Raw genomic sequence first — 12,403 nt, forward strand, 5'->3', positions numbered from 1 at the left:
TGGTGATCCTAACTGACCTAAGACAGGGCATTTTTAGGATTAAATGTCAGGAATTGTGAAATACTGAGTTTAAATGTATTTGGCTAAGGTGTATGTAAACTTCCGACTTCAACTGTACATATACAGTTTATTACCCAATGTTCAATATATTGTAACTCTTAAAGGCTGACAAGTTTTGAGAGGGCTGGCACCTTGTTAACCCTGCATTAGATCACACCGATGAAGGCCACAATGATGCACTTTAAGAAAGTTTAAGGTAGCAAAACTCCCACCAGTCACAGCAAGGCACGGCTTCTCTCCTATGTGTGTCCGCTGGTCTACCATCAACTTGCTTGAGCTAACAAAAGTGGGAAGGTTACCCACAAGTGTTGTGTTTTCTCTTGTGTTCAGCCAGGCTTCTTGACTGAGTGAATCTCTTCCCACATTGATCACAACAATAAGGCTTTTCTCCAGTGTGCGTTCGCTGATGTGATTTCAGCTGCTGAGATTGAGCAAATCCCTTCCCGCAGTCAGAGCAGTGGTAAGGCTTCTCTCCTGTGTGTATTCTCTTGTGCTTAACCAGGGTTCCTGACTGAGTGAATCTCTTCCCACAATGATCACAACCATAAGGCTTCTCTCCGGTGTGTATTCGTTGGTGAACTATTAAATCTTTAGAAGAAGTACAGCTCATCCCACAGTCTGAGCAGTGGTAAGGCTTTTCTCCAGTGTGTATTCGCTTATGTTTTACCAGGGTTCCTGACTGAGTGAATCTCTTCCCACAGTCAGAACAGTGATATGGCTTCTCTCCCGTGTGTGTTCTCTGGTGTACGGTCAGGGTTTTTGAGAAAGTAAAGCACATCCCACAGTCAGAGCAGTAGTAAGGCTTCTCTCCTGTGTGTGTTCGCTGGTGCCTGTTAAGGTTGCTTGCCTGAGTAAAACTCATCCCACAGTCAGAGCAGTGGTAAGGCTTCTCTCCTGTGTGTGTTCTTTGGTGCAATTTTAAATGCGCCAACCTAACAAAACACTTCCCACATTCAGAGCAATGGAAAGGCCTCTCTCCAGTGTGGGTTTTCTTGTGTTTAGCCAGGGATCCTGAATGAACAAATCTCTTCCCACATTCATCACAGCCATAAGGCATCTCTCCTGTATGTATTATCTGATGTGCTGCCAAGTGGCTTGAGTTAGTAAAACTCATCCCGCAGTCTGAGCAGTGGTAAGGCTTCTCCCCTGTGTGTATTCTCTTGTGTATAGCCTGATGTGCTGACTGAGTGAATGTCTTTCCACATTGATCACAGATAAAAGGTTTCTCTGCTCTGTGTATTCTCTGGTGTACCATCAATCCATCTAATCTAGCAAAACTCTTCCCACAGTCAGAGCAGCTGTAAGGTTTCTCACCTGTGTGTTTTTGCTGGTGATTTTTTAATTCCCCAGAAGTAGTAAAATTCATTCCACAATCTGAGCAGTGGTGAAGCTTCTGCCCTGAGTGTCTCCGCTGATGTGATTTCAGGTTGCTTGGCTGATTAAAACTCTTCCCACAGATGGAGCAGTGGTAAGGTTTCTCTCCAGTGTGTATTCGCTGATGGTTTATCAGGGAGTTGAATGTAGTAAAACTCTTCCCACATTGATCACATCTGTAAGACTTCTTTCCTGTGTGTGCCAGTTGGTGTCTTTTCAAATTACCTGACAGCGCAAACTTCATCCCACAGTCAGAGCAGTGGTAAGGTTTTGCACCTGTGTGTACTCTCTGGTGCAATTGTAATGACTGTGAAGTTGAAAAGCTCTTTCCACACTGAGAGCAGAGGTAAAGCTTTTCTCCTGTGTGTATACTCTTATGCCTTTTCAGGTCCACTAAACAAGGAAAACTATTTCCGCAGTGGGAGCATTGATGTGGTCTAGCTGATTTGGGCTTCTCTGCTTCTGGTTCCTCTGAAGGACTCTTCCCACTCTCAGAGCGAGTGTCTGGTCTCTCTCCTGCCAAAGACAAACAGAGTATTCAGTTAAACAGCGAGACCTGAATGAAACCTTCACATGATAGATCCGTCTTCCTATTAGGTTCAAGCCAAATCAGATCCCCTCAATAACCTGTCGTTTCAGAACATTTAGGTTCATTTTTTAAATGTTTTACTTGGTGGCCATCAACACCATTGAGATTTCAAAAACAAATGATGTAGAGCTTCAAATCTAATCGTTCTCTAATGAAATGTCATGTATTTAGGCTGAGCAGAAATGGATATTGATAACTACAATATTTAAATCTATGGCATAAGACGCATTTGTTCCATTGTTAATATTTTGTTGGTAGCCCTCTTTGGTGGTATAGGCTAAACATCTTATTTTTATGTTTTTATTTAACTAGGCAAGTCAGTTAAGAACAAATTCTTATTTACAATGACGGCCTACCAAAAGGCCTCCTGCAGGGATGGGGGCTGGGATTAAAAACAAAACAAAATTAAATAAAAATATAGGACAAAACACGCATCATGACAAGAGAGACAACACTACATAAAGAGAGACCTAAGACGACAACATAGCATGGCAGCAACACATGACAACACAGCATGGTAGCAACGCAACATGACAACAACATGGTAGCGTCTTGTCTTTCGTATCATTATATGTGAAGACTTACTTTATCAAATCAATTCTATGTAATTATCATTACCTGATTAAACTAATCATGTACATTTTATTAAAGAGGAAGTCGGGGGACAATGGAAAATGTTAAGATTACAAAGCTATAATTTTCCGAATATAACTCTTCAGATATTATAATATCTGATCAATTAGTCTTCTATTAATGAATTATTATTACCTTCGTTAGTCTCATCTGATCATAAATTGTTGATTATCTGCACGAACCCAGCGTCTGCTATGAATCATCCATACACCAATTGGCTCAATTAATTATTTACTAACTAACTAAATAATCACAGAAATACATAAACAAATAACAAAGATATTGGTTACTAACAATGATAGGAAAGAGACCCTAGTGGGCTAAACCGATATGAGTGCTTGGTGGACAAGAAGAAAGGGGTGGGAATGACAAAGAGCGGGAAAGACAAATGGATTCTTTACACACAGTCTATAATTATATACATTGAAATGCTAATCCTCATTCAAGAATAATTGCAAGTATATATTTACAGTTGAAGTCGGAAGTTTACATACACCTTAGCCAAATACATTTAAACTCAGTATTTCACAAATCCTGACATTTAATCCTAGTAGAAATGCTCTGTCCTTAGGTCAGTTAGGATCACCACTTGATTTTAAGAATGTGAAATGTCAGGATAATAATAGAGAGAATTATTTATTTCAGCTTTTATTTCTTTTATCACATTTCCAGTGGGTCAGAAGTTTACATACATTCAATTAGTATTTGGTAACATTGCCTTTAAATTGTTTAACTTGGGTCAAACGTTTCAGGTAGCCTTCCACAAGCTTCCCACAATAATGTGGGTGAATTTCGACCCATTCCTCCTGACAGAGCTGGTGTAACTGAGTCAGGTTTGTAGGCCTCCTTGCTTGCACACGCTTTTTCAGTTCTGCCCACAAATTTTCTATAGGATTGAAGTTAGGGCTTTGTGATGGCCACTCCAATACCTTGACTTTGTTGTCCTTAAACCACATTTTGCCACAACTTTGGAAGTATGCTTGAGGTCATTGTCCATTTGGAAGAACCATTTGCGACCAAGCTTTAACTTCCTGACTGATGTCTTGATATGTTGCTTCTGCCTACCACCGCTCAGTCAGATACTTAGATACTTGTATGCTCAGTCAGATTATATGCAACGCAGGACATGCTAGATAATATCTAGTAATATCATCAACCATGTGTAGTTAACTAGTGATTATGATTGACTGATTGATTGTTTTTTAAAAAGATAAGTTTAACTAGCTAGCAACTTACCTTGGCTTACTGCATTCGCTTCTAACAGGCAGTCTCCTTGTGGAGTGCAACGAGAGAGAGGCAGGTCGTTATTGCATTGGACTAGTTAACTGTAAGGTTGCAAGATTGGAATCCCCCGAGCTGACAAGGTGAAAATCTGTCGTTCTGCCCCTGAACGAGGCAGTTAACCCACTGTTCCTAGGCCGTCATTGAAAATAAGAATGTGTTCTTAACTGACTTTCCTATTTAAATAGGAAGATTAAATAAAGGTGTAAAAAATTTTTTTTAAAAAGAGGCAAAATCGGTGTCCAAAAATACCGATTTCCGATTGTTATGAAAACTTGAAATCGGCCCTAATTAAATCGGCCAACCTCTAGTAGCAACACAACACGGCAGCAGCACAACATGGGGTACAAACATTGTTGGGCACAGACAACAGCACAAAGGGCAAGAAGGTAGAGACAACAATACATCACGCAAAGCTGCCACAACTGTCAGTAAGTGTGTCCATTATTATGTCCTTTAATGAAGAGATTGAGATAAAACTGTCAAGTTTGAGTGTTTGTTGCAGCACGTTCCAGTCGCAAGCTGCAGCGAACTAAAAAGACAAGCGACAAAGGGATGCGTGTGCTTTGGGGACTTTTAACAGAATGTGACTGGCAGAACGGGTGTTGTATGTGGAGGATGAGGGCTGAAGTAGATATCTCAGATAGGGGGGAGTGAGGCCTAAGAGGATTTAATAAATAAGCATCAACCAGTGGGTCTTGCGACGGGTATACAGAGATGACCAGTTCACAGAAGAGTATAGAGTACAGTGATATATCCTATAAGAAGCATTGGTGGCAAATCTGATGGCAGAATGGTAAAGAACATCTAGCCGCTCGAGAGCACCCTAACCTGCCGATCTATAAATGATGTCTCCGTAATCTAGCATGGGTAGGATGGTCATCTGAATCAGGCTTAGTTTGGCAGCTGGGGTGATTACGATAGAGGAAACCAAGCCTGCAGGTTTTCTAGCCTGCAGCTTTGATATGTGCTGAGAGAAGGACAGTGTACCATCAGCCATACTCCCAAGTACTTGTATGAGGTGACTACCTCAAGCTCTAAACCTTCAGTGGTAGTAATCACACCTTTGGGGAGAGGGGCATTCTTCTTACCAAACCGCATTACCTTTGTTTTGGAGGTATTCAGAACAAGGGCAGAGAAAGCTTGTTGGACACTAAGAAAGCTTTGTTGTAGAGCATTTACACAAAATCACAAAATCCGGGGGTGGCCAGTTGAGTATAAGACTAGATCAACTGTATATAAATGGATGAGAGCGGTTCCTACTGCCTGAGCTATGTTGTTGATGTAAATTAAGAAGAGCGTGGGGCCTAGGATCGAGCCTTGGGGTACACCCTTGTGACAGGCAGTGGCTGAGTCAGCAGATGTTCTGGCTTTATACACTCTTTGAGAGAGGTCATTAGCATACCAGAGACACCAATACTCCTTAGCCAGCCCACAAGAATGGAATGGTCTACCGTATCAAAAGCTTTGGCCAAGTCAATAAAAATAGCAGCACAACATTGCTTAGAATCAAGGGCAAAGGTGACATCATTGAGGACCGTTAAGATTGCAGTGACACATCCATAACCTGAGCGGAAACCAGATTGCATACCAGCGAGAATACTACAGACATCAAGAAAGCCAGTCAGTTGATTATTGACAAGTTTTTCCAACACGTTTGATAAACAGGGCAAAAATAGAAATAGGCCTATAACAGTTAGGATCAGCTTGGTCTCCCGCTTTAAATAAAGGACTAACCATGGCTGCCTTCCAAGCAATGGGAACCTCCCCAGAGAGGAGAGACAGGTTAAAAAAGGCCAGAGATAGGCTTGGTGATTATAGTGGCAGCAACCTTGAAGAAGAAAGTTTAATCTGACCCAGATGTTTTTTTAGGGTCAAGTTTAAGGAGCTCCTTTTGCACCTCGGACTCAGTAACCGTCTCCAGGGAGAAACGTTGAAGCGGGGCAGGGCAAAAAAAGGGAGGAGCATCGGGGCTTGTCGCACTAGAAGGGGTGGGAGATTAAGAAATGTTGGACGGGCAAGGAGGCATGGCTGAGTCAAATAGGAATCCTAACTTAATGAAGTGGTGATTAAAGAGCTCAGCCATGTGCTTCTTGTCAGTAACAACCACATCAACATTCAGGGACATGGGCAGCTGTGAGGAGGGTTTATTCTCCAGGTCTAATTGTTTTCCATAATTTCTTGGGGTTAAACCCAGAAAGAGAACTGCTCCTTAAAGTAACTCACTTTGGCCTTCCAGATAGCCTGAGTGCACTTATTTCTCATTTGTCTGAACGAGAGCCAGTCAGCCTGAGTTTCCGTTTGCCGAGCCTTTTGCCAAATGCAATTCTTGAGGTGGAGTAACTCGGCAAGATTACGGTCGAACAAGGGGCTGATCCTGTTTTTAATTCTCATTTTCTTTATGAGGATGTGTTTGTTAACAAGATCACTGAAGATATCAAAAAATAAGGTCCAAGCTTCTTCGACAGAGGGGATCAGGCTGATTCTATACTAATTTACAGAGGCCAGGTAATGAAGGAAGGCTTGCTCACTAAAGTTTTTTAGCAAGCGTGTATGACAAATCAGGACAGGACGTTTCACTAAGCAGCCATTACGAACACAGGCTGTAAAACAGTGATCACTAAGGTCATTACAGAAACACCAGAAGGGTACCTATCATGATTATTTGTGAGGATAACATCGAGGAGAGTAGCCTTTTCTGTGTGTTTGGAATCATACCTTGTAGGATTGGTAATAATCTGAGAAAGATTTAGGGAGTCCCATTGCTTTAGGACTTTGTCAGGTGGTTTAAGCATGTCCCAGTTTAGGTCACGTAGCAGGACAAATTGAGACTTAGTTTAAGGGGCCAGAAGAGAGATTAGAGTAGGTAGGGTACAGGCCGGTGCTGATGGAGGACGATAACACCCGCAACAGTCAACAATGAGCTATTTGAAAGTTTAATGCTTAAAACCTGCAAATCAAATTGTTTGGGGACAGACTTGGTGGAGACAAGCGAGCACTCTAGGTGATCCTGGGTAAAGATTGACATTTCCTACCTTTGGAAGATCTGTCTTGCAGAAAAAGGTTATAGCCAGAAAGGTTAACATCAGTATTCAAAACACTCTTTCTTAACCACGTCTCAGTAATGACCAACACATCTGGTTTGGAGCTGTGAACCCACACTTCCAATTGATACATTTTAGGTAATAAGCTTCTAGTGTTAATGTACAGAAAACCCATGCTTTCACAAGAGCAGAAATCAGTGAAACAGATATCAGAGCACAATTGGGATAGCAACAGTAGATGGGCCAGGGTGTACATGCACAGTAATACAATCACGGCATGGCAGAGGACAGGGAGAGCTCTGCAGTGTTGATTTATGGCATTTGAATGTGCATTAAAATAATATTATACAGCAATTTCATCAGATAACATGAATCCAAAGCTGGCAAGTGGTGGTTAGAATAGGATGGGAGGCTAAAAGTCTGTGTAACCAATTGAGAGTCCCGAGTGTGGGAACAAACAGTCTGTCCCACGGTAGGGTAAACAAGAAAGTGCATTGTCAACAAAGTACGTGGAGTCATGAGGCAAATAGCTAAATGCACACGTGTGGATTTAACAATTCCTACAGTACTGAACAACATTTTCAAGTGTATAACTTCAGTGGGATGACACTTTAAAATCACACATCAGTTTAAGACTCTCCCCGTTTTAAGACTGTACTCACTGGTAAGATTTCCAGTCTCCTCTTTGTCACCCTCCTCCTCTTCTTTCAATGAGACAGTCATCTCACCCTCCTCCTCTTTCACGCCAACCACTGCATCCTCCTCATTCTCTTCCTCCTCGTTCACTCTGAAAGCGTCTTCCTCTTCTTTCATTGTAAATTCTTCAAAAAATGTTTTTACTGTGACAGCCTCCTCTTCCTTCTCCTTTTTCACGAGAGCGTCTGTCTCTGTCCAGTAGACATCCTCTTCGTTAGCAGGGGGGAAGTAGCTCAGTGAGCTCATGTTCGGGGATGTTAGCTAACTATCTAGCTATCATTAGCAACTAGGCTAGTGCTAATCTAGTTTGAAGATAACCTATAGGTGTTTTCCAGCTTGCTGATTAATATGAACATATGAAATCACGAGGTAATTACTAGATATGATAAAAGTGTATTTAAAACACACCAAGACTAGTCTACCAAAATGGTCTAAAAAGCTTAAATGTTTCGGCAATGTAGGATAGATATGGGATCTGTTGTTGTATTCGAAACAGCCAAAAGAACAGTGCAGTCCACTACAAGACACACATCGCCATCTGCTGACTGGAGTGCATAACGCAGTTGAGGAAAATCGTTTTATTTTCAGACAGAAAAGTATATTGCTTTCAAATAATTATTTTTCTAAGATTAATATGACATTATGAAGCATACTCCGTACATATAGGCAAATATGCAAGTGTTGATTAATGCAAATTCGATGGTACACTGAACAAGGCAGTTAACCCACTGTTCCTAGTCTGTCATTCAAAATAAGAATTTGTTTTAACTGACTTGCCTAGTTAAATAAAAATAAATACAGCCCAAAAATCAAGTCCAAATGTGACACAAACAATTAGCAACTAAACTTCCATAGGAATAGCTGACATACAGCACTTTTTAGTTTATTTGAACCTATACCAATGTATTCTGGATCTACTGTATGTCTACCATAATGTATGGTTGACATATTTGGTAATTTGTGATGGAATTATATAATTATTTTGTCATTTGATGGAAAGAGGTCTTATCTTTGTATCTGTGCCATATATTTTATGGAAAAGATATGTTGTATGTTTCTGAACGATACACCATGCTGCCTTGTTGACAACATGACCGCACAGATTACTGTTCAATTTGAGAAGGGTGCTCCTCCCTCACTGCTTTTGTACGTTCAGTTCACGGGCCATAGCCTGGTGCACTTAGTCGAACTCCTTCAATGGTGGAAGCTCTCAAAGGCCATGTACATGCTAAAACTGGTTGAGTCCTCTAATATGGCCTATCTGGAACACAACCATTCGCTGCGCAAAATTGACTCACTCGAACATGCACTGATGAAAGTCATATGACTACTCACAGTTAGCATTGTTTAGGGAAGTGTATTCAACATCGACAGAAGAACGTGGATAAGAGAAAATGCCACTAACGAAAGCGATAATTGTCCCAGGAAATGGAGCTGGAGATGTAGAGCGGTCCAATTGGTATGGATGGGCCAAAAAACAGATAAATAAGGTGCGCACTGTTAAAGTATGCGGAAGTCAAAGAGCTCGCGTCCGCATGCTCGTACTGTGGCGCCTATGATTTTGACAACTGTTTCATGTATGGGTTACTCTGCTTGTTACATACATTTTGGAATTTTAGAGTAATATGTATACATCAAGAATAATATAACTTTTCAATGCCTCATGAACTTTAAACTGTAGGAACCACTTGTTTTACTTTTGCCAGAAGATACCTGACTACCTTTACACTGAGCTCATGGGCGTCGGAACGCAAGCATGGTTACATTAAGACAGCAGTGTGCCATTACGAGATATGGTACATGGAGAAGATCTACTTATATTTTCCTGAAAAACTGCCCCTTTCATCCTCATGCTAGCCAGCTGTAGCCACAGCTTGGGATTAAAACATTTATAATAATCAAATTCACACATGCGTATTAATACACACCAAATAATGAATTATTATATTCAGTGACAGATTGCCACAAATGCCTATATTTCTCACATATCACATTTTAAACTAGCCTAGATTCCTCAGATATCACATTATAAGCTAGGGCCCTGCATTTTGGATGGAGGATATCCTCCTTACAGGGTTCTAATTGACAAGTGCAATGCATGGAAGAGAAATGGTCTATGATTGTTCTGGAAATGATTCCATAGAAACAACATTTGGAGGAAGAATGTTTGATATGCTTTTTACATTTGTATCCCCAAATCATTTCTGAGAATTATATTTTTATTTTATTTATTTCACCTTTATTTAACTAGGTAGGCTAGTTGAGAACAAGTCCTCATTTGCAACTGCGACCTGGCCAAGATAAAGCATAGCAATTCGACACATACAACAACACAGAGTTACACCATATGATGGAAGAGTATGATGGAGTATGCCTAGATTTTGAAATAAAATGTTTCAAATGAATTTATTCAACATTAAAAATATTAATGTCTCAAAAGTACCCTTTTTGATTTTGTACATTTTTGGACATTGTTTAAAACAATATACTTTACAAGTACATCACATTTCCAGTGGGTGCTCTGCTACTTATGAAGTTATGACACATTGAAGGGGAAATGAATTCAAAGGGAACTTCCTGGTGATTTGCTTAAATATGATAGAAATTGACATTGGTTAATGATCTATGTATAAAACCATTTTCAACCTTTACTTACAGATACTTCATTTGGTATTAATAGTTAACTTGCTGTCCTGTAGATTCCAGATATGACCTGCCTGTTGAGCAACATGCCTGACCCAGGTATGTAGAATGAAGTTCAGTATTTAAACCCCTTCATTTTGGGCCTCCAATGTCATTACTGTGAGGTGCTCGTACTGTATTCTGTCTTTTTCTAGTGACAGCCAGAGAGAGCATATGGTTGCCATTCATACAGGAGGAGCTCCAATGTGATGAGGAGACTGTCATCATTGGCCACAGCTCTGGGGCTGCTGCAGCCATGAGGTAGGATAGTGATGACAAAGAATTTGAGGATATTCCTCATGCAAACTCTTCTTTTTTTGTTTGTTGGAAAGTTACTCTACCTAACTTTGTGGTACCATGCAGGTATGCAGAAACACACAACGTGTTTGGCCTCATTCTGGTGGGTGCCTATACTTCTGACCTGGGAGATGAGAATGAGAGAGAGAGTGGTGAGTTTACAGATTACTTACCAGTGTCACTTCCAATTAACTATGACAGCCACTTTTCTAATTGGATTCGGGTTGGATTACATATTTGCATTGTGTATTTCAAAACTTTGATTCTGATCATTCGGTGTGTAGTGATGAAAATCTGGATCATTTTGATCTCACTAGAAGGGTAGATTTAGAAAGGTATTACAATAGTGGCATTTCAGAGAAATAAAAAAGGTTTCATTAAATATTTCCATTATGTTAAATTGACTGCAGTATAGGTATGTGGGCAGTTGTATTGAGCAGTGTCAAATAAAAGCATGTACTTACAAGTGATAAGAGAAGCAAGCTCCATAATTTATATGAATATCTTTATTCATGTAGTTTAGTCATCTGTAGTAACATTGCCTGTCCAGTACATGGCAAGGTGTAGGCCTATTCAAAGCACTGAAAATACAGATTCTGTGAGGTTAAGACTTTAATGTCTGGATCAGAATAACACATATCCAACCATTTTCTGGCTCCAAATCACCCAGGTTGATCTGATCCTGGAAAGCAAAATAGGGAGTTACAGAATCCAGATCATTCTGATTCTGAAAAACTGGGCCCAGGTGTTTAGACTAGCCCAGTGTTCATTTCTGAATTGGGATACAAGAGCACCACAGAAAAGCTGCAGTCAAGTGTCCCTAAATCCAGTTTAATGTAAATGACCACTCGTTTATCCATCCCCCACAAGTCACTGAAACAGTGGCTGTATCCCAGTATGCCTATATTGCAGTCGGGATGTACAGATTATCATATCGTAAAGTAATTGGTTTAATGTACAACTCCATTTCCTCATTTGTAGAGATATGAGACCAATCAGATCTGTATCCGATCCCTGCAAATGTGGAAGTAGTGCTTGACATTGCAGAGACCCCATCAATATAATTTAATGATCTGATAGTATGTGACTGCAATGTAGGCAGCTTGGAACACGCCGTTATGTCTCCCTGTGCATCTCTTCACTCAGGATATTTTAGCCGGCCATGGGAGTGGGAGCAAATGAGAAGAAACGTTGGGCACATCGTTCAGTTTGGCTCCACGGATGACCCCTTCCTGCCTTGGGAGGAGCAGCAAGCTGTGGCCGAGGGCCTGGGAGCGGTGCTGCACAAGTACACAGACCGAGGACACTTCCAGAACACACAATTCCCTGAGCTCATTGACGCAGTGCGAAAGCTGAGGGCAGCTGCTTAAAAAGCAGCAGAGTTGTCCGCCATTGGAATATGACACACAATGAGGACAATAGCCCAATTACGAATATCTGTTCAGTTGCTCCCTTCACTCTTTGTCCCTCTGGGGAATCCTCATGTGGACCCTTATGATTACGATATGATGGAGATTCCAATTTATCAAGTGTAGTTCACAATGTCATCAATGTGCTCATCTTTTGCTCCATTACTTTGAGTGCTCTTCGGAAGACTCGCCAGTTTTGATTCACCTGTGTTTCCAGCAGTTTGTTGAAAGAGGTCAGCATATATTAAGATTCACCCACAAATGCACATTTTACTGACAGCCCTGAGTTTCCATCAAACTGGCTTCTTGCAAATAAAATGCTGTGCGAAAAGACAGAA

The 12,403-nt window shown here is 40.8% G+C and overlaps 2 protein-coding genes across 3 annotated transcripts; one reads left to right on the forward strand and one right to left on the reverse strand.

The window, feature by feature from the left end:
- On the reverse strand, window positions 1-8,167 carry LOC110493805 (gastrula zinc finger protein XlCGF26.1-like). Its single transcript, XM_021568301.2, has 2 exons — window positions 7,644-8,167; window positions 1-1,950 (listed from the first exon to the last, which is right to left on the reverse strand). Exons 1-2 carry the CDS (start codon window positions 7,921-7,923, stop codon window positions 356-358), a joined length of 1,875 nt encoding a protein of 624 aa, XP_021423976.2. The 5' UTR covers window positions 7,924-8,167; the 3' UTR covers window positions 1-355.
- A 794-nt stretch (window positions 8,168-8,961) lies between these two features.
- On the forward strand, window positions 8,962-12,403 carry rbbp9 (retinoblastoma binding protein 9). Of its 2 annotated transcripts, NM_001165246.1 has the most exon segments (6): window positions 9,050-9,154; window positions 9,156-9,167; window positions 10,377-10,419; window positions 10,515-10,620; window positions 10,723-10,808; window positions 11,803-12,392. In NM_001165246.1, coding segments are annotated over 6 exon segments (483 nt in total). In that variant the 5' UTR covers window positions 9,050-9,142; the 3' UTR covers window positions 12,027-12,392.

The sequence above is a fragment of the Oncorhynchus mykiss genome, chromosome 17 (genome assembly GCF_013265735.2).
Source record: "Oncorhynchus mykiss isolate Arlee chromosome 17, USDA_OmykA_1.1, whole genome shotgun sequence".
NCBI classification, from domain to species: Eukaryota; Metazoa; Chordata; class Actinopteri; order Salmoniformes; family Salmonidae; genus Oncorhynchus; species Oncorhynchus mykiss.